At 47.0% G+C, this 22758-nt stretch overlaps 1 protein-coding gene across 2 annotated transcripts; it reads right to left on the bottom strand.

Annotated features, from left to right (window-relative positions):
* dpp9 (dipeptidyl-peptidase 9) lies at positions 1-21863 on the bottom strand. 2 transcript variants are annotated; one of them, XM_061240108.1, is made up of 21 exons: positions 21621-21863; positions 18775-18865; positions 18336-18574; positions 17317-17429; positions 15329-15502; positions 14706-14874; positions 13847-13957; positions 12009-12137; positions 11157-11218; positions 10964-11064; positions 9430-9607; positions 8491-8650; positions 7814-7893; positions 7549-7701; positions 6897-7032; positions 6027-6172; positions 5429-5575; positions 4411-4563; positions 2739-2881; positions 2086-2197; positions 1-786 (listed from the first exon to the last, which is right to left on the bottom strand). In XM_061240108.1, exons 2-21 carry the CDS (start codon positions 18828-18830, stop codon positions 694-696), a joined length of 2655 nt encoding a protein of 884 aa, XP_061096092.1. In that variant the 5' UTR covers positions 18831-18865; positions 21621-21863; the 3' UTR covers positions 1-693. The 2 variants fall into 2 exon arrangements, with proteins under 2 accessions (XP_061096092.1, XP_061096091.1); XM_061240107.1 differs by having other exon boundaries at positions 14706-14877; positions 21621-21860.
* Positions 21864-22758: the final 895 nt, after the last annotated feature.

The raw sequence follows: 22758 nt of genomic DNA, 5'->3' as shown, positions 1-22758 counted from the left end.
AAGGTTTTAGACTCACAGAACGAAACCATTTTATCTTTGATGTAGAACTGCAGGGCTTGAAATAAAAACCAAATAAAAGGGTAGACTTTTGAAATCCATATAAAGACATGAACGAGAGTAAAATGTTTGCGTGTGCGTGTGTGTGTGTGTGTGCGATGTGTGTTCGGTGCACGTGTGCATATAAGGATACCTTGTGTTCTGTTACGTGTCATCTTAAGCCACTGACTGGACACCAAAAAAAAAAAAAAAAAAATCATTTGGCAAACTTATCTGGGCTCCAGAAAAGAAACGGGAAGCAGGAAGTGGCACGTCGACCATAATAAAATAAAATTATAAGTTACTAGTAAGTTACTGTTTCCATTCATAACTTTTGTGTTGGTGTCCTTTCCTCTCCGTTCCCCTGTGAAAGGTGAAAGGTCAGCGGGCTCCAGTTTGTGATGCGGGGCTCAGTGCCACTCAGCAGACTCAAACTCCCCATCCGTAGAGAGAGCAAGCAGGGGGAGAGGACTGGGGCGGGGCAGGGGGAGAGGACAGGGGGGAGAGGACCGGGGGGGACAGGGGACAGGGGGAGAGGGCAGGGGCGAGACGCGGGGGGTGAGAGAGCAGGGCGTGGAGGCGTCCCGTCGGCGGGAGGAGGCGGGATGAGGATGGAGGTGAGAGATGGAGACGCTGCCCTGGTTTGGAGGGCCCAGATCAGAGGTATTGCTGGAGAAAGTGCAGCAGCATGATCTCATAGTGCTCGCCGGACTCCGGGCAGCGGATGCTGTGTCGCTCGTTGGGGTAAATCTGCGGGTGCGAGAGAGCGACACTCATTATGGGATGGATGGGCAAGGAGGGATGTAATGGTTTTTCGGATTATAAGGCAAGGCAAGCTTATTTATATAGCATATTTCATATCCAAAATATGATTCATATAAGTGCTTTATATAGGCATAAAACACAAAAAGACAAAATAATAGATTTTTCTAAATTTAAGATTTAAAAATCTTAGTGTAGGCATCTAGTGTATGTGTTAAGGTACATGACTGGGACCCGCAAGGTCGGCGGTTCGAATCCCGGCGTAGCCACAATAAGATCCGCACAGCCGTTGGGCCCTTAACCCTGCATTGCTCCAGGGGAGGATTGTCTCCCGCTTAGTCTAATCAACTGTACATCGCTCTGGATAAGAGTGTCTGCCAAACGGCATTAATGTAATGTATTAAGAATACACAGTAATAAAAAGTTTAAGAACGTTTAAGAAAATATATACACACATTTACAATCTCAGACCAACTTCTGCTCTAAATTATTTCACATTTATCATTTATATGATCTGTCTTTTATAGTTACATTCTGTGGTACAAACAGCAGCTGATAAATGTTATCGTCTTGCAGCATTTTATTATTCGAATTTACGAGTGAATCGGTCATGGTGCATATGGCCAATTAGCTGATTGAGCCAGGGTAACTGGTGTCAGTAAAATCCTGCATAAACACCAGCCCTCCAGGACTGGAGTTGATCCTGCATACACACTGGCCCTCCAGGACAGGAGTTGCCTATGCCTAGAGTATGGGATGCATGCTTTTATAAAACACGCCACCTAATAATAACTAAAACACCTTTAATTCATAAAGCACCTTTCCAGACTCAAGGTCTGGCTTTATAGAGAATGGTAACAAATAAATAACACAATAAGGTCAATCAGGTTAATGACAAAGTGGCTACAGCAGCCAAATAAAACAACAAGCCCAATTTAGGAAGATTACTTTGGCAGGGAAATCTTGGCAAGGAAAGGGCTCTCATTCTTCAACCTGAACAACAGTTCAACAATATACTGAAAGTGCCTTTACACTGATGACCATTTGAATTTCTGTGGAGGGAGGTGGGCATAGATACAGCTTAGGGCATAGCTACAAGAAACATTATGATTTCCCACACCCTCAACAAACACCACCTCAAAAGCACTTCTCAGATACCTAATCTTTCAATTGTTTATGGATTAAATTTAGACAAATATAAAACATTTTGCTAAACATGTCAGTAATAAAACAAAGTGTGGGGGATATGAATAATAAATATGGGAAAATAGAAAAATGTGTCCAGACCTGCAGCTGATATGGCTTCCCAGCACGGATTAGCTGTGACACCAGGAAATTGGTGTGGAAAAAGTGCACATTCTCATCAAGAAATCCATGTAAAATGAGTAAACGGTTGGGCCTAGGAGGAAAGGATTAAAAGAAAACATGAAAAACATTTCAAATGGAACAAGAATCCTGAACCCCTGAACTTTACATTGAAAAAGAATCCATGTTTTATTTTATTTTTTTTAAGGGTTTGCACAGATGTGTCCGTGCTGCTTTCCCAATGTTATTATGTAATCACGTATTGTGTAAACACATATTGTGCACATAAGTGTTATGCATCGGCCTGCCTGGAGTAACTGGGACATCTACAGTTCTGGACCACAGACGTATTTGTATAAACACGCAACCCTCCGGTCCCCTGCTTGTAACCACAGCCCTCCAGATGTGAACGCACGGGGAGGAAACATCTGCGGAGTGCCCTGCGCGTACGGTGGGGACAGGGACCCACATGAATAAGAGCGCCTGGAGCTGTTCCCTCTCACTTCCCCCACGTCCTGCGAGCAGCTGGGCCAGTGGGAACACACACGCCGCCGCCCGCTATTCGAGCGCGGCGCGGTCGCGTACGGCGCGCTCCCACGTCCCGGACGCCCAGCGAGGCGGGTCACGTGACTCACTCGTTGGGCAGCTTGTCCACGTGCAGCGCCACCGAGCCGGCCTCGTAGCCCTGCTGGTTGTTCTCCGGCACGTCCATGTAGCGCTCGGTGTAGCCCGTGTCGTACGCCATCCACACGGTCACCGGGGCGCCCGCGATGGCAACCTGGGCGACGGCAACGCGACAGGCATGGTTATACCGTTACGTTACATTACACTAACATTGAAATTACATTAATGGCGTTTGGCAGACCCTCTTATCCAGAGTGATGTACAGTCGATTAGACTAAGCGGGAGACAATCCTCCCCCCTGGAGCAATGCAGGGTTAAGGGCCTTGCTCAAGGGCCCAGCGGCTGTGCGTATCACATTGTGGCTACACCGGGGATTAGAACCACTTGCGGGTCCCTGTCATGTACCTTAACCATTACGCTACAGGCCGCTACCAGCATTTCCACACAGGAAGAATGTCCTTATCCCCAAGAATGTTCATTTCTATTATCAAAAGGACAAGAAATATGCCTTGTTCTACTTACGCTATAGACTTGAATTGAATTTTTATTCAATTTAACCAGTCAGGTCATCTCATGTAGTGATAGTGAAAAATCTTCAGATTGTGTTTTACACTGCATGTACACTGTACAGCGCATGCAGTGTACACTGTACACTGTACAGCGCATGCAGTGTACACTGTACACTGCACAGCGCATGCAGTGTACACTGTACACTGCACAGCGCATGCAGTGTACACTGTACACTGTACATCGCATGCAGTGTACACTGTACACTGTACAGCGCATGCAGTGTACACTGTACACTGTACAGCGCATGCAGTGTACACTGTACAGCGCATGCAGTGTACACTGTACACTGTGTACAGCGCATGCAGTGTACACTGTACACTGTGTACAGCGCATGCAGTGTACACTGTACACTGTGTACAGCGCATGCAGTGTACACTGTACACTGTGTACAGCGCATGCAGTGTACACTGTACACTGTGTACACTGCATGCGCTGTATTTATGCACGTTGGCCAGGTCAAAGAATGCGCCATGTGCAGTTCTACCACACAATGAAATTATAAAGCTGTGCAGAATATGTTTTGGTTAACATTAGCAGTTTTAAAGTGCACTACAAACTTGTCAGTTGGCAGAAGTGCAAGAGAGAGAATTATATAATTAATTATATAACAGCTTAGCTTTTTCACAAACCTGCCTATCCTTCAATATGAAAGGTTTTCACAGGGAAAAGTATACAAAAAAGAGAGACTCAACCGGTTTAGTCTAATCATTGATTTGTGGTGCGTGTAAACAAAATGGAGTCTTATTTTTGGTCTATGCAAATGTGGTTTATGCAAAGCATTAGAGTAACGTTTGCTTTATTAAACAACGACAAGGTAGATGCCATAAAGACTATCTGCCCGGGGGTAGCTGTTAGGCAAAATTCTGTTGGCCAGGGTTAGCCTGGGGGTAGCTGTTGGCCAAAATTCTGTTGGCCAGGGTTAGCCTGGGGGTAGCTGTTGGCCAAAATTCTGTTGGCCAGGGTTAGCCTGGGGGTAGCTGTTGGCCAAAATTCTGTTGGCCAGGGTTACTCTGGGGGTAGCTGTTGGCCAAAATTCTGTTGGCCAGGGTTAGCCTCGGGGTAGCTGTTAGGAAAAGTCTGTCAGCCTGGGGTCTAACAGTTAAGCCGAATCACCTTGAAGACGTTGGGCCTGTGAATGAGCCCCATGAGGGACAGGAAGCCCCCGTAGGACCACCCGTGGATGGCCACTCGACTCAGGTCCACAAAGTTGTACTTGTCGGCCACGTACTGCAGGCCTTCGACCTGGTCCTCGATCTCCACCTGGCCCTGGAGAAAACACACACAACACACACACACACAGCACCCATTACAGCCAGGCAGGGTCACGTCAATCCTGCAACAGGAAATTCAGTGTCCTTCAACCCCAGCAAACTTCCTCTTTTCAAGGCAACAGGATGCACCGCACAGCAAACATCAAGACACAAATGGGTCTCTGAGGAACAATCAATGACAAAGACAATTTGCTGTGAACAAAAGAGCACAAAGAGAGGGAGAGACTACGCAAATACATATAATGAGAGCTGCGTGGAATCAGGCAAGCACCAGGATGGGAGAGCGATACTTTGGGGGGGTCAGTCCGTCATTGACCCGGTCCGAAGCACCCATTTCTGGGCTCAACAACTCTCATTCAATGGGTCACTACTAAACATTTACATTTTAGTCATTTGGCAGACGCTTTAATCCAAAGTGCATAGGTTAAAAGCATCAAATCCATAACTAGCAAAATACGCATGAAGTGCTGTTCTAAACAAAGACAGTCATCGTAAGTGCAATTTATTTTATTTTATTTTTTCATTAAGGGTTAGGGTTGGCGAGAGGGATATCGGAAGGAGGGGGGAGGAAATTTGGAGGGAGGACTAAAGTATAGCCTGAAAAGGTGTGTTTTTAGTCTGCGTCGAAATATGGGGAGGCATTCTGCCATCCTGACAGTGGTAGGCAAGTCATTCTATCACTGAGGAACCAGAATTGGAAACGGGTGTGAACGTGCAGCTCGACCGCCAGGTGCTCGTAGTGAGGGAACCACAAGGCGGCCAGAGCTGGCAGACCGGAGTGGTCTTGCTGGGGTGTAGGGAGCACCACTTGGACAAAGGTCTGGGTGATGAGAAGCTCATTCTGGAAAGTTCCACTTTACCATCTTGTTTTTCAGGGCGCCTTCGAACTTCAGGCCCCTCTGACACGATCCCCTCCCGTCGATGACCACTACAGCGTAGCCCAAAGACGCGAGGGTGTTCAGCCGCAGGTACTTCACCCCTTTAAAGGAGTTATTCACTAACTGGACCTGCGGGGGGGGGGGGGGGGGGGACACAGACAGACAGCGTGCATTTCCTGTAAATCAGCCTTATTCAATCTCACTGAACTGAGCCTGAACTTTCCCTCTTCCTAGACAGATAGGCATGTGGACTACACTGGTTTTACAACGCCAATAAAGAAAGAAAATATAAAACCAGATACCACACACACACACACACCAAACAAAATAATTTAAATGGCTAGTTAGCTGTATTGCATGGTCAAGGTGATCTTGATCTATATTAATCTAGCACTAAAAGGGTTGCATGGTGCCTTGCATGGCAGCCAATTGGCATTGGTGTGTGAGTGTGTGTATGAATGGGTGAGTGAGAAGCATCAATTGTACCGCGCTTTGGATAAAGGCGCTAGATAAATTTACATTTACTAAAACACCACCATTTTGTGATCCAAGCTTACAGCAAAAGTGTACAGCAGCATACCTGAGGCCCTCCGTACACAAAGAGGATTGTGGGATGCTTCCGGCCAGGTATCAAGTTGTGTGGCTTGTACACCATTCCGTAGAGCTGAAAGCCAGACCTTCCGGGGAAATCGAATATCTCCGGTGGGATGTAATCCGAGGGGCAGCCTGAAACACGGAATAGCATGAACACTGACCGACAGGAATGTGTCCACTGCTGGAACTTCAGTGAAAAACCAGAAACTAGGCCAGAGGATTTTGTCTGACCATCTTTTTGGCTAGGCCGTTTCAAATTCAAGGGTTAAACCCAAAAAAGACATGTACCAGTTTTTCCACCCAAAAATAAAGCAGCTAACAGACAGAAGGAACCACGGGGGGCATTGCAGCACCCTGGCACAGCCCTTTAGAGGGGAGAGGTGAGAGGAGGGCTTTTCTTTCACATGCCATCTTAGTTGAAAAGGAAATTAATTACACAGGAACTTAAAGTGAGGCAATAACCCCATTTAATGTAGGAAAAGGCAGATGAGCAGAAATCCACTCCATCCTGCCTTTTACGGTCTGACCACAAGACAAGGTCAGAAGAGCATAACGATGAATACAACACTACAATTTCTGACACAGTCCCTGCTTGTCTGTGCCTGGGAGCAAGCAGTTAGGCACAGCACTGTGAAAACAAACGCAATAAAGGCAAAAACATAAGACACTACCACGTGCTATGACACTTCACGTGTGTGTGCGCGTGTGTGTGCGCGTGTGTGTGTGTGTGTGTGTGTGTGTGTGAGACTGTATACACAAATTCCAACCTCGACATCTATTTTTTTCTTAACGTTAGCTTCGACACTTCGACACGTGAAAGAGGATTAAAATGGCAGTTTCAGCATGCTCCACCCACCCGTAGCCTCCATCATGCTAGCCCAGAACTCTGGCTCCTTATGCAGCGGGTCGCTCTCCGGACCCTGCAGCTTGTAGACGTGAACACAGGGCGGGGTGCTCACGTTGCTGTAGTGGCTGACGAACATGTCAAAATTCTGTAGGGGACGATGGGGGGGGGGGGGGGGGGGGGGTTCAGAACGCAGGGGTGAGGAAGAGAGTGAGTGTGCCTGAATTATCCAGAGTTTAAAGTAATTTACTACCGTCTGTGACACAGAATCAGCCGTGGAGAGAGAGAAGAAACACACAGCAAATGCATTTATAAAGCACATTGAAAAACAACCAGAATGTTGACCAAAGTGCTATACACGATGAAAGTAAAGGGAAAACATTTCAACATGCCTGTACAAAAGAAATGACAAGACATGACAAGAAATGAGGATCTGAAAAACGTAGTCTCCAAAAGCCAGAAAGGGAGGCGGGTCGTAAACTGAAATTTAAATGCAAGGGGGGCAGTTTGAACGTGTTTGAGTCGCAGAGAGTTCCACAGCTTTGGGGCGGCCACCGAAAAGGCTCAGTCAACGCTTCGGTTTACGCCTCGAAACGAGGAACTGAGAGGAGTGGTGGGGGGGAAGAGGATCTGAGTGATCTCCTCTCATAGCGGAAGCTCTCACCTGGCTTATGGAGCAGCTGTGGGAGAAGCCGGGCTTGGTCAGCCTGACGATGTCTCCCGGCGAGTCGTAGCTCACCACGTACAGATGGTGCTCCAGGGGGGTGTCCCTCGTGCCCTGGAAGTACACCAGCTTCGTGGCCTCGTTCACCCAGATCTGCGCATCGGAGAGGAGGGGTAGGGCGGGTGGGAAGGGGCTTGTGAGCGCGCGGCAATTCAGAAAATCGTCAAGAGGAATGCGACGGGGCTTCCTGTCGCCCTGGGCTTACCTTGGACCCGTGCCGAGCCAGCACCTCCCATTCCCCGCTGGTTAAGGTCACCTCCTCTTTAATCTGGCATTTGAAATCCCCTGCAGCAGAGAGAGCCAGGGAGAATGTCAATTAGAGCTTTGTGTGAGAAGGTCCATGTCACACTCATTTCGCCCCTGCGCAGGCCTCCCGAAAACTGGCCAAGAACGCAGGAAGGTCAAGGAGGCTGAGCAAACACCTTAAAACTCGACTAAAATCCATATCCCAAAAACCTGCACCCCAGAAAAAGCTGCCAACAGACACCACACCCAGTCACAGCCATTTAGAGAGGGCTTTTCTTAAATGTGACATCTTATGCAGTCAAACAATTATTTCAAATTGAAGTAGCATGACTATCAAATCAAAGTACTTCACCTGAATACAACACCAGTCAAAAGAACTGTTAGAATAGCAGCATATTTATATTAAAAGTGGGAGCCTTTAAAAAAAGAGGGGGGGGGGGGGGTGTCTGTAGTGAAATAATTTGTACTCTGTGAAAAAACACTATGAACGTAATGAGTACATTTCCTCTACCTGCACCCTTTCCTTGCCCCCATTCCCTCCCTCTGCCCCGAACCTAAGCAGGCCGCCCATTTCAGCTTTCATTCTACACAAGACATTACGCCAATTAGATAAGAGGACAAGAGCCCATGTCCTACCGTCAGCATAGCTGTAGTCCCGGGACCACTGGTAACAGCCTGGTTGTAACAGCGACGTGATTTTGTACAGGTGGCAGAAGCCGGTTTTCGACTCGTTCACCCAGAGGAAGGTGATCTCATCGTCGTTCGTTTGGATGAACGGGTAGAAGATGTCGTGAACCTGTCGGCGTAAGAGAGAGCGTGTTTAAGGTTTATTGGAAAAAAGACATACGGAGAGAGCCCAACAAGGCTGTCGTATGAAGCCTGTAACAGTGGCAAGGCAGGAAAGATGTCTGACAAACGGTCACTAGAGGGACCTGTAGGTAATTTCGGACTTCTAACGGTCAAGAGAGGAATAGCAGCAACAAACACGCTCAACCACAACACTGCTTACCCCCCCTTCTCGTGAACACGCTGATGTTGAAACACCATGGCTGTGGCAATTAGAACCAACCATGAGTGCCAGGCCTGTCAACTGCGTATTTTGAAACCCGAATTTAAGGACTATAAACACAGGCATAGAGTCAACATGTCTTGTAACCATGTTTTAACACAAAACTCTACCTATTGAACCTTTAAAGGCCCATACGCACCAAGAACACTAACTACACATATTTGGTTTTATAAATCGCTCCAACTCCAATGGACCACAACTCTAACGACAAAGACAGTGTGGAACGATAGCGTTGGGATCGTTTTCAGAGCGATTTTTTTTCCAGCCGCATGAACGATGAAACACTGACTGCAAGTCAAAACCAAACAGAATTTACAGGGTGTCAAGTGCAAAACGGCAGACCACATAGCGGAGAGACTATTTATAGTCAGTGTGGATGCTCACATCCTTATCGTTAGTGTTTGGTCATAGTTCTGGGTGTGCATGGGCCTTAACACTAAAAAATAAGCAAGTTCGGGCTCATTAAGGCCATCTAACACTTTTGTCCCCAACCCAGCGCCGCTCACATTAATCCAGATGTCAGTAACTTCCTCGTAGATGACGTAGGGGTGGACGTTTTCGGGCACGGCCTCCACGCTCTCCTGCCGCTGGGCCTGCTCTTCGCAGACGGGGATGAACAGGGCGGGGGGCAGCAGGACCAGCTGCAACCTCTGCTGAGTCCGGTCCAGCAGCACAGCCCAGGCACTGCAGGGAGGAACACGCGCTAGCGGCTAATTCACTCTGCCACCGCAGGGAGGAACACACTCTAGCGGCTAATTCACTCTGCCACCGCAGGGAGGAACACACGCTAGCGGCTAATTCACTCTGCCACTGCAGGGAGGAACACGCGCTAGCGGCTAATTCACTCTGCCACCGCAGGGAGGAACACACGCGAGCGGCTAATTCACTCTGCCATGGCAGGGAGGAACACACGCTAGCAGGTAATTCACTCTGCCACTGCAGGTAGGAACACGTGTTAGTGGCTAATTCACCCTACCACTGCAGGGAGTAACACAGGACACAGACAGGGCCCAAATACCAGTACTTCACCTAGCAAGTGAGGCGCTTGACTGAGACTTGGAAGGTAGGTGGTTCAAACCCCATTAAAATCTGTGCAACTGTTAAGCAAGGCCCTTAACCCCACATCGCTCCAGGGGGGATTGGCCCCCACTTAGTCTAATCAACTGTATGCCGCTTTGGCTAAAAGCAACAACTACATAACAGTAATGTAATGATAGCACAACAAGTCATCACTGTGATTATTGTTTGCACTTCCAGGTATGTATAAAATGGATTTAGCCATTATGTGGATTTGAAGGCCTACTTATGAATTCTAACAGTGTGAAAAAAAACAAAAAAACGACAGCACGATCATTGCTCCACTTCATAATCCAAAATTAAAATTCAAGCGTATAAGTGAATAAGTGGAATAATAATGTATCAGCAATACAGACATAGCGTTTCTGAATTGGTCTGAGAAGCGATGTAGAGAGAAGCACTTCCACTTGCAGGAACAGAGCGTGAAGTGCTTTCACTCATTTTTCTGCAACCTGCCACACAATCTATTTTTGGACTGCTGACAAAAAATTCTACCGCTCGGAAGAACGATCAGCTTCTGTGAAAACTATCTGCTACTTTGCCATGACTGACTTCTAGAAATTAACAATGGGGCATGTTCAAAAACTCAAAATTTTTGAGCAACATTAGCTCAGGAGGTAAGAGCGGTCGTCTGGCAGTCGGAAGATTGCCGGTTCGATCCCCTGCCCTGGTTGTGTCAAAGTGTCCCTGAGCAAGACATTTAACTCCCAATTGCTCCTGACGAGCTGATTTATACCTTGCATGGTAGCCTACCACCGTTGGTGTGAGAGTGTGTATGTGAATGGCTGAACGGGAAGCATCAATTGAAAAGCGCTTTGGATGAAAGTGCTGTACAAATGCAGACCATTTACCATCGGTGACACGATAACAAAAGGGGGAACAGAAATGGAGCAGCGAGCAACAGCGATTCGTTCAGAGCGGGATTGTAGTGCAACAGTGAAAAGTGGCGCAGGGCAGACTCACAATTTTCCGTCCCGGGTCCAGCCAGCGCGAGCGATGTACTCGACCCCCGGGAACAGCGTGGTGAAGGGCAGGACCAGCTCCTTGTCTTGTGTGCTCACAATCTGCACAAACGCAGAGATTCAACAGAAGTCTCAACAGAAACAGCCTCATCCACAGACAAGAAACATCCCCGCAGAGCAAACAAATCCCTTACCCTGCCGAGGTGGTCGGTCTTGATCTCTGATAGTTTGAGGGTGATTTGGGGGTTTTTACTGCCTGTGGGAAGAGAGACATTTTTTGCTTTTTAACACCACTTTCTGTTGAGAAATTGTGTCTGACGCAATGGGAAGACAGAACAGGTGTGATACAAACGTGGTCTAAATTAGGCCAAGATGACTAATGTAGGCTGCTCGTCGAGGAGGCCAAGCGTAGCAAGTAGCTTTCATACCAGGTTCAGAACCTCTAGACACTGTGTGTGTGATAAGCATCAAGGGACCTTTAATCGCAACAGCGAGTCAGGACCTCGGTTTAAGGTCTCGGCAGTCTGGCTTCAAGGCCAAACCACAATTCTAACATTCTACATCCTCGATCACGCACTTGCAGGCTGTGGATTTATGCACCGCGCCTTGCTGTGATGTGTCTGGTTGCACACCGCCCGAGCCAGGCCTCACCTGTCCGGGGGTATCTGTGCACACCGCCCGAGCCAGGCCTCACCTGTCCGGGGGTATCTGTGCACACCGCCCGAGCCAGGCCTCACCTGTCCGGGGGTATCTGTGCACACTGCCCGAGCGAGGCCTCACCTGTCTGGGGGTATCTGTGCACACCGCCCGAGCCAGGCCTCACCTGTCCGGGGGTACCTGTGCACACCGCCCGAGAGAGGCCTCACCTGTCCGGGGGTATCTGTGCACACCGCCCGAGCCAGGCCTCACCTGTCCGGGGGTACCTGTGCACACCGCCCGAGAGAGGCCTCACCTGTCCGGGGGTATCTGTGCACACCGCCCGCACGCGAGCCAGGCCTCACCTGTCTGGGGGTATCTGTGCACACCGTGCGCGAGAGAGGCCTCACCTGTCCGCGGGTATCTGTAGGCATCCGCCTTCCGCTCCTCCAAGGCCGGAGATGGAACGTGAATGATCTCCACCTCCGACTCATCCACCTCCTCATACAGCAACTGCAGAGTCTTCCCTCCGTCCGAGTCTGAGAGAGGGAGAAGGAGAAGGAGGAGGAGGAGGAGAAGGAGAAGGAGAAGGAGAAGAAGTAGAAGGAGAGAGAGACTGAGCCAAGACCGCCGATACAGCAGCTGAATCCACAAGAAATTACATTTGGAAGCACTTTAACAGTTGAATTCTGGCCTGACCACCAGATCTTCTCATCAAAGTGAACATCAAAATGCAGCCCATTCATGTCGATGTCTCTTAATCACATAAAGACAGAAATAACAGTGAAAGGCTCCGACTGTAATGAAAAGCTCTTTCAAAGCTGGTGGCTTGGCTTTAAAGCTTATGGAATGTGTTTTTTTTTTTGCCCCCCATTAATGCCTGGAGTTCTTGCCTAATGAAAGGACCTCTGTTTCCGCCAAATTAAATGTCATCACATTACAATACATTACCACTGGTATCAATTCTCAAAACCAAATCTGTCCAGTTGTAAAAACAGATAAAAAATTTTTTTATTTCATTTTCATAGCCACACTGAAAGAACAACCACACTTCATAAACTCCAGACCATCAATCTTAAAGGAATAAAGTTAAAGGAATAGGCACGTGCACAATTTCCAGTTTGTTGGACTTCAAATGGTAACTCACCACCCAACACCATTCTGGAGGTAGACATCTGTGGGAGGTACCATCTCCAAAACTAATAATTCAACAGCTGAAGATTTAATCGAGCTGATACCTTGTAGAATTAAAATGTGCCAAATTAGGGTTGGAGTGAAAATCTACAGGACAGTAGATCTCCAGGAACAGGGTTGGGCAGCGCTGCTCTAGCTGTTGAATGAGGTGTGCTTGGTTAGGTTTGAAGTGAAATCCTACAGGATGGTAGACCTCCAGGAACAGGGTTGGACAGCCCTGCTCTAGCTGTTGAATGAGACGTGCTTTTTCAGGGTTGAAGTGAATCCCTACAGGACAGCAGACCTCCAGGAACAGGGTTGGACAGCCCTGCTCTAGCTGTTGAATGAGATGTGCTTTTTCAGGGTTGAAGTGAATCCCTACAGGACAGCAGACCTCCAGGAAGAGGGTTGGGCAGCCCTGCTCTAGCTGTTGAATGAGACGTGCTTTTTCAGGGTTGAAGTGAATCCCTACAGGACAGCAGACCTCCAGGAACAGGGTTGGGCAGCCCTGCTCTAGCTGTTGAATGAGACGTGCTTTTTCAGGGTTGAAGTGAATCCCTACAGGACAGCAGACCTCCAGGAACAGGGTTGGACAGCCCTGCTCTAGCTGTTGAATGAGACGTGCTTTTTCAGGGTTGAAGTGAATCCCTACAGGACAGCAGACCTCCAGGAAGAGGGTTGGGCAGCGCTGCTCTAGCTGTAGAATGAGGTGTGCTTGGTTAGGTTTGAAGTGAAATCCAACAGGATGGTAGACCTCCAAGAAGAGGGTTGGGCAGCCCTGCTCTAGCTGTTGAATGAGACATGCTTTTTCAGGGTTGAAGTGAATCCCTACAGGCCAGCAGACCTCCAGGAAGAGGGTTGGGCAGCCCTGCTCTAGCTGTTGAATGAGACGTGCTTTTTCAGGGTTGAAGTGAATCCCTACAGGATGGTAGACCTCCAGGAAGAGGGTTGGGCAGCCCTGCTCTAGCTGTTGAACCAGATGTGCTTTTTCAGGGTTGAAGTGAAATCCTACAGGATGGTAGACCTCCAGGAAGAGGGTTGGGCAGCCCTGCCCTAAATGCAGTGCTCCGCTCACCTTCAGGTGCAGCAGGGGACCACCAGTACCCTGTGAACCGATCAAACTCCTCCTGGATGACAAACGTGGCCACACCTGCAGACTTAGGGTCTTCTTTTACGTTATTTAACCCTGCAATAAACAAAGAGACAGAGTGAGCGCAGAGAGAAATGCATCAAAAAGCCAGCCAAATAATTCATCTGCACTGAACTTACCGCACATAATAAAGACCAGTAAGTCTAAAGAATAAGTCTAATACATACCTAGTAAAGTGTTCTCTGAGTGCATATGGGGTTATTATGGTATACTGTATCATAACTCTCAACATGAACGGTCTGGAAACACCGGTGCCAATGAACCGAGCGTGCTGGATGATTTTACAAGTTGCAATAGAGGTTTTCTAACGAGGGAGAAGGATGAGCGAGTTCAGCTGACTGCGTGGCATCGGAAAAAGAATTTCGTAAAATCTGACTGGCTGGATTAGGCTCAGTGGAAAAGGACAAATTTGTGGATAGATTTGCACATGTAGCAGATTTGAGACATTCCTTGCAACAAATGAACACAAGCGACTCAACATGCCAGGTGAGGCATAAATGCACATTGAGTCATTGTCAAATGAATGTCCATAGACAGCCAAATCTTTAAAAAAAATTTAAATTTAAATAACGCATACCAAGAAATTTGCATTTGTCTGTCCGAGAGAACAATTTGCAATTGCAAAAACATGTGCGCCAATTTTTAATATTTATGAACCTCATTTTATTTGTGCAACCTCATATTTATTAACCGCTTTAAGAGACGATAACAACCCCATAAATGTAACATGATTAATCATATACACGCAAGCATCGCGGCAGTTGGGTGACCTCTGAACTCTGACCTTTGTGGCAGAAAGTCAGCCTCCGCTCCTCGCCCGACTCGATGCTGGCCACCCAGAGGTCGTTGTTGTTGATGAAGGCGATGAAGCTGGCGTCGCCGGGGCAGATCTTGGGGTCCATGCGCGTCCCTGAGCACTGCGTCTTAATCTCCACCGGCTTCATCGGGGAGGTCTGCTGAACGTCAGAACACCTATTTCAGACGGGGGCGCCCGCTGATCGGGAGCGCGTTCAATCGGGAAAAGGGTTTTGCTCCGGTTTCTGCGTTTTTAAACGTTTTACAGCAGGCTTTGAGGTGCGTTCGCTCCCGTTTGGTGGGTGTGTCGGGAGTGTAGCCTGAATAAGTAATGATGTAGGCCCTATGGCTCTAAAGGCCAAAGAACGCCATAGGAGCAAATTGTGCTATGTCAGTCTGTCAGTCCACCCACGGTTTGTAACAGGAAGTTCAGCGCGCCACAGATCTGTTTTGCTTCGTTTCGTGGGGGCTGAACGTGGCCCTGGACTGAGGACGGACAGATGTGGACGGACAGATGTGGACGGACAGATGTGGACGGACAGATGTGGACGGCAGAGGTGAGAGAACGGCTGAGGACCCCCCGGGGCGTGGGCCGCGGTTTTTAACACTCACTATGAAGCCGTTGTGGCCCCCGTCGCGGCAGCAGAAGAGGCTGTTGCTGGCCTGGAACAGGAAGAGGCCACTGCGGGCGTGGTAGTCGTAGGACGTGATCCCGAACACGCCCAGCCTCTTCCTCTCCCTCAGGAGCTCCTCCTCCCTGGAGTACACGCCATGGTGGGGCGTGGCCTGGAGCGGGGAAACACGCCGCTGAGCAACACAGGCCTACACAACACAGGGGCCCCCCACACACAACACAGGGGCCCCGCACACACAACACAGGGGCCCCGCACACACAACACAGGGGCCCCGCACACACACAACACAGGGCCCCGCACACACACAACACAGGGCCCCGCACACACACACACACAACACAGGGCCCCGCACACACACACAACACAGGGCCCCGCACACACACACAACACAGGGCCCCGCACACACACACAACACAGGGCCCCGCACACACACACAACACAGGGCCCCGCACACACACAACACAGGGCCCCGCACACACACAACACAGGGCCCCGCACACACACAACACAGGGCCCCGCACACACACAACACAGGGCCCCGCGCGCACAACACAGGGCCCCGCACACACACAACACAGGGCCCCGCACACACACAACACAGGGCCCCGCACACACACAACACAGGGCAGTCAGCACCTCGTGGCTAAGGTGCATGACTGGGACCCGGAAGGTTGGGGACAGCCCCGGTGTATCCACCGATAAGATCTGCACAGCTGTTGGGTCCTTGAGCAAGACCCCAGGGGGATTATCTAATCAAATGCAAGTCACTAATAACAAACACATTTAATGTATTCTTATAAGGAACTTCTCTGCAGTGCCAATTTACTCCAAAGAATATATAGAATAAAATCACTATTCCTCAAATAAACCTCAACTTTGTTGAATTGAAGAGGGGGGGAAAAAAACCCCACCCTGGTCTTGTAATAAAGAGGCAAGCCAGTCAGGAAAAAAGAAGAATTCACACTAGATCAAATTATAAGGGTCTTCACTGCTGCAGAAAGAGCACGCCTGCCAATGCTGGGCTAAAGGAGCATTATATACAGTGATCAGTTGGGAGGCTCACAGAGAGGCCGTGCTACAGCATACGTCAGCGCTAAAGACAAGACCTCATTAGGGAGAGAAGTAAAAACCCATTTCCCTACTACCCAGCTCCCCTCCTGCTGTTCAGCCCAGGCCTGCAGCGGTGGAGGATAGGCCACAGCCTGTTAGACACTGGGACCATACTCCCACGGTCACTCATCCTGCCCTTATCAGATGGAGGAAAACATCCAAAGTTGAATAGGACAGATTACATCATATTATATATAACCTCCGAGATAAAATATAGGGATATGATAAATGTCAACCATTCAGGTCAACCTGCTTTTAGATCATAATGCCTCTGGGCATCTGTAAGGCAGGAACGTTTTACATACTACAGGAAATGCTTTAGCCCATTACTCATGTGTCTACTTTAAGAGGAAATCACTGTGCTAGACAACACTGTGCTTAGTCTGCATTTACAAACAACACGTACATGGCTATTTGGGGGCTAGCAGGCTCTGGCAAAGAATTGCTGTATTTTACATACACTTTTCAATTTGTGTTTGTTCAGAACAATTGTTGAGAAGGATTGTTGATGTATTAGCTCCCCCTTTCCAATTTGCTTGAGAAGGGCCGACATGGCTCAGGCAGTAAGAGCAGTCGTCTGGCAGTCGGAGGGTTGCTGGTTCGATCCCCCGCCCGGGCTGTGTCGAAGTGTCCCTGAGCAAGACACCTAACCCCCACATGCTCCTGACGAGCTGGTCGGCGCCTTGCATGGCAGCCAATCGCCGTCGGTGTGTGAGTGTGTGTATGAATGGGTGAATGAGAAGCATCGATTGTACAGCGCTTTGGATAAAGGCGCTATATAAATGCCAACCAGGAGGTCACAACAGCGTCAAACCTCCACAAAGGTCCACAGCACCAGAGCAGAAGGGGCCCCACCTGAAAGTGATCCAGCATCTGTTTCCAGGATAGCACCAGGAGGGCTTCTTTCCGAACCTTCTTGGGAATTTCAGAGTAAAGTAGTGAGTTTTCCCTGCTCCCATAGGGCATTCCTGGATGAACAACAAAGGAAAAGACTCAAAGACTCAAACTTTGAACTGTGTAGGACTGAACGTTCCTGCGCCCAACCACAATGCAGTGAGACAAACAAACCGGCCATTTCTGAGAACGGAAGAAAGGAAGTACTGATGCACGCTCCGGGACAGGCCAAAGGTCATTAACATAGAACTTCCACATCGCTTCACTAATAGGTCAAATTCTCTACATGAAGTACAATAAACATAAACACTAATTTCAGAGCATGTCATACATGCATGCCACACTTATGAAAACAAGATGGCCATACTCTTGCTCCAGGGGTGCCCTCTAATGACCTCAAGAAGTGCTACTGTGAGAAACAACATAAGGGCATCTTGCTACTTGGCATCAAAATGCAACACTTGTCCAAAGTAGGGCAAGTCAATTGGTACTAAAAACAAACGCAGATTTAATAATTGTGGCATTTACTTGGAGAGGCCAATTCAATATACACTGTAAATCCTCAGGAATTTGACTAATGCTCACCGTCGAGGTTAAAAATCACATGAAAGCATTGTCAATAGATGAATAGGGTGTAGCGGTTAAGGTACATGACTGGGACACGCAAGGTCGGTGGTTCGATCCCCGGTGTAGCCACAATAAAATCCGCACAGCCGTTGGGCCCTTGAGCAAGGCCCTTAACCCTGCATTGCTCCAGGGGAGGATTGTCTCCTGCTTAGTCTAATCAACTGTCAGTCGCTCTGGATAAGAGTGTCTGCCAAATGCCAATAATGTAATGTAATGTAATGAATAGGTAGAGCGACAGCACGGTCGAGATAGATAGAAAGATGGAGAGAGGGATTATTTTCCACAGGAGATGACAGAACTGTAAAAGACAAAGGGGAGGGGGGGGGGTAAGTAAGGGTGGGGGGTGAGCTCACCGAGGTAGTAGAGTCGGTGGGAGTGGGGTCCGGACTCATCCTGTTTCTGCACAAACTGGAAGTCGTGAGGCGCCTTGTTGACAATCATTCCGGAGTACTTGCGGCTGCTGTGGATGATGTCACGCAAGCCGTCCCAAGAGTGCTTCTCCACAAAGAACTGGGAGGGGACGTCCTCCATCTCCACCACCTCTGTGCTGTCTGAGAGCTCATCCACGGCAGTCATCCTGACAGCTGTATAACTAACCACCACGCACACAACTGAGAGTTAACACCGTATCGCACAACGGCAGCACTGTGGAAATACATACTCAAATAAAAACTACCCAGTTGGCATTACTCCCAGTTTTGTGTAATTCCCCTTACAAAAAGCAAGTGACTACATGCATGGATTACATCACCCCCCCCCCCCTCCCCTCAGAATAAATACATGACATCATACCTTTTCCAACTACCTTCAGTTTCGTCTTCAAGTTTGACCTTCTTTACTCTATGCATTAACCGGCCAACAAGCCTCAACCAGATTTGGCAACCTAACAACAGATGAAACATAATCAATAACAAAGGCCTTTTGTTCACAGAAACAAAGTGCTTGTTTACATAGTGCAAAAATCAAAGCTGGAGTATTAATATGAACCAAAAATATAAACAGTTTCTTTAAATTCACCAGAATATTGCATTTGCTTTCCATTATTACCCAGCGTGTTAAATAACACTCAACTGCCTTAAAATCCAAATTCTCATCTGACAAGATGGCACATTCAAGCATAATCACACAAGCAAGGTTTAAAAATACTGCAAAATCACATTATGCACACAAAAATAAAACAGGCATATAAATATCTATAGGTACATGAGGGGGGAAAAATTAAACTGGAATCACTCCAGAAGAGATTCAGAATTACGACAAGCAAAACACCTTTTAGCAGGCAATTTTCAAGCATGATAATACAAGAAATTGCCACGACCAATAGGTCTAATGTCCAAAGCTACAGTATATATGGTGACAAACAACAGATTATGCCCTGCAAAACTTCAATAACCTGCACATAACTAAATAAAAACAGGCTATAGGCAATACAACCGAAGAAATGGGCAGATTCATGACAGAATTCTTCTGTGGACGTCTTCACGGAGTTATAGCACCAGAACATCTCTGAAACGGACGATCCTCCTCCAGCACTCGTCTTACTCCTTCTGTCTCCGTGACCCAAAGCGATGTGACGCCACATCGCGCCGGCGTCTCAATGAGGACATACCACATACATGAGGAATGTCCTGCCCTATCTCCACATTTTGAAGGTGCAATAAGTCGAGGAGAAATTTCACAGGGCAACCGACGACACCATTATTAGAAGAAAGGAAAACATTCGCAAGATTTCTTGGGGCCAACTTAATACTGAACCACCAAATGGCCAAGAGACATCTCATGCACCGTTTTATGATTCAATTACCCCACACAGTCTTGTCCTCATCTGACCTTATTCTAGTTTGCTAGCTGAATTAATTAAAGCTAGCTGGGATTTTCTTAATAGTGTCCAACAACATATTTGCGCCATCATAAATGTGAGTTTTCAAAAAATATTTAGCTTTTTTTTTTGGTCGCAGGAACACTGGTCTTTATACATTTTTGTACGTAACGTTCTCATAACAACGGGCTGAACACCAAATAAATCATGAATGAAATCTAGAAAAACATCAACTGCATTTGCATCATTACTTGTAATATGCGCCGCAGCAAAATTAATCGAAACGTATTCCACTCAACAATGTCACGGTTAAAGGCACTAAATAGTTTGAATGAATTAAGACGCTTTAAAATATCTTGGCAATGAGGCACATTTGTGTTGTGGTTTCTATCGGAAGACTGGTTTACCCAGATTGAAATCAATACGAATACGAATCCAATTGTTGCGGCCTCAAGGTCTTTATGCGAAAAGGGCCGTCTTTGAAACCGTCGCTAAATAAACAGCTCTCAAGATGGTTTAGATTCGCTATCCAACTATTTTATATTTCCTACTCTGACACAACGGAGAAGTCAAAATTGGCTCTAAAAATGTAAATGACCGTTCAAATTTGACTTGACTCCAAATTTGGTAGTCGTTACTACGTTTTTCGTCAGCAGTGTTTTCCAGGTTTTGGCGTTACATTGTTTTACTTGGGGTATCAGAACATGTAGCACCACTGCACTGGTGAACGTTACAACAATACAACCTGACATTGTCTGGGGCGCATCCATTCTTTTTCTCTTGTATGTGGCTACATGAAAGCTAGCTAATCAGCACACTCCGTTATCCGGTTACTACTGATAGCTACGAATGTGTCAGACATTGGCATTTGGTGTGGTTTACAGTAACAATCTAGCTAGTCTAGTAGCAAATCAAATTGAGCTTGTTGCAAAATTGCCAATATTGTCACACTATAACGTTGCACGGAATTCGCAAATAAGCAATCTAACTTACATTTCTCAAACGTTCATAGATAGCTGGAATTGCTAGTCGAGAATTGCAATATGATGCCTCCTTTATTATTTTGTTCTCCGACAGCTAGCTATGTGGTATTAATCGTTTTAAAAGGCTCACGAAAATTGTTCAAGCACATCGTTCAGGGGAATAAAATAGCTATTGTTCAATTCTTCACGATTAATATGACATTTACATCTACAACACTAGTCTAATGTTGCTATAAAGACAAAAAAAAAATCTGTTTCTAGGTAGCTAGATAGTCACCTAATTATGTAGGTCTTGTTGCACCTAGCTAATTATCTAGCTGTCTAGGCAATGGCAAGCCGTAGATCAGTAGGCTAGCTGGTTGGTTCCGATGACAAATGGCTAGGTCTAGCTAGCCAACAACGATAGCCAGTTAGCGTGGGAGCTAGCCTAGCTAGTTGGCTGCATAACGAGACCATTCGGTAACTTGTTTCGGTAGCTGGGCAGGCAATTCGCTATTTTATTAGCTAGCCTAGCGCTAGTTAGAAATACAAGTCACACAAGCTAGGCGACTAACATTATATTAGTACTACATGGTTTATTACGCTGAATCGCAACCCATATACCTAGCGAGGTAGTCTTCCCGTTTTAAAAACTACAGGCTATACATTAAAATACTCCATTCATTTTTAACAGACACAACGTTAGGTATAGCTAGCTAGTCAGCTAATGTTAAGTCATTGTCGGTCCTTCGCTACAGTGCTTAGCTTGCTGAAGCAAGAGCTAGCAATACCTACAGTATAGTTACTTTTGCCAGCTAGCTACGAAGCTGGACAACATACGTACAGCCCGTACTTACAGATCCAGTTCCAGCCCCTTGTTAACTCTTTCACCAGTTCTCAATCCGTAGTCTATTGATATCAAAAACAACAATTTTGAAGGATTGCTTCCATGGCCTGGAATATAGACAGGAAGAGTCAATAAGCGATCACGGAAACAGGCAGGGAAAGCCCAAGCAATAGGGACCTTTAACCCGGGAGAGAATACTGCAGCGCTAAACAAGGGAGGCACACGGGAAACGTGTCCCGGGCAGTTCCTAATACACGCGCATTAAAGAGTCAGAGCTAACTCGATCGAAGTAGTTGGAAGTTAACCCTAAATGCAGATATGAAGTCAGTTTTATGTCGCCTGTGCATAGGGGCAGCTTCGTTCGCAAACGTATATAGATTGGCATGGGCTGACGGAAAAAAACTATTATTGGATGATGACTATGTCATCTAAACTTATGTTTTTAATTGCCTACGTTCCAATACTATTTTTATGTCAGTAACTTTATTACTTTATATTTGTGTGCATGTAGGTATGGTATGTTAAGTATTGTGCTTATATTTTTCCAGACGAATTATATTGCCTCATTGGATTTTAACCACTCACACCATAAGTAATGTGACTGCTACAGACATTGATTAAACCCAGTCCTAGACTAAACTATTTACATGCAGACTTTCATTTTATTGTTGTTGCTTTTTTAAAAATCTAGGACTAATCCATGTCTAGGAAACCAGCCCAATATCAAACTCTTTCCCTTTGAGTATAGAAGCAAGCATTTATGAATTATGAAAAAAATGATTCCCCCCCATGCACAAATTGAATTTTTAGCAAGTCTGTTGCCAAGCAGCTAAATTGTGTAAACAAATCTAGATTCCACCCTCTGCACTGTAGCCTTTTGTTGAAATTACCTAGCTACTGTATTATGGATGTTTAGAATGTCTGAACTGATTGTCCAAACAACAGTCTTCATTGGGCCAGACAGCGGATTAAATCAGACCACGGAGCCAAAATGGATGAGAGGGAGAAGGACAAGGGTCCAGTGGCAGAGGACTGCAATGACCTTGCTGGAGAGTATAGTGTGACAAGGACTCATACGAGTTATGCATATGACTGCCCATAAACAGGCCAAACATTTTAAACCCGTCACAAGCTGCAAGAGTTTGGGA

This window comes from Conger conger, chromosome 4 (assembly GCF_963514075.1).
Source record: "Conger conger chromosome 4, fConCon1.1, whole genome shotgun sequence".
In the NCBI taxonomy this organism is placed as follows: domain Eukaryota; kingdom Metazoa; phylum Chordata; class Actinopteri; order Anguilliformes; family Congridae; genus Conger; species Conger conger.
The sequence above is the reverse complement of the archived record's forward strand: the minus strand, read 5'-3'. Positions and strand labels throughout refer to the sequence as shown.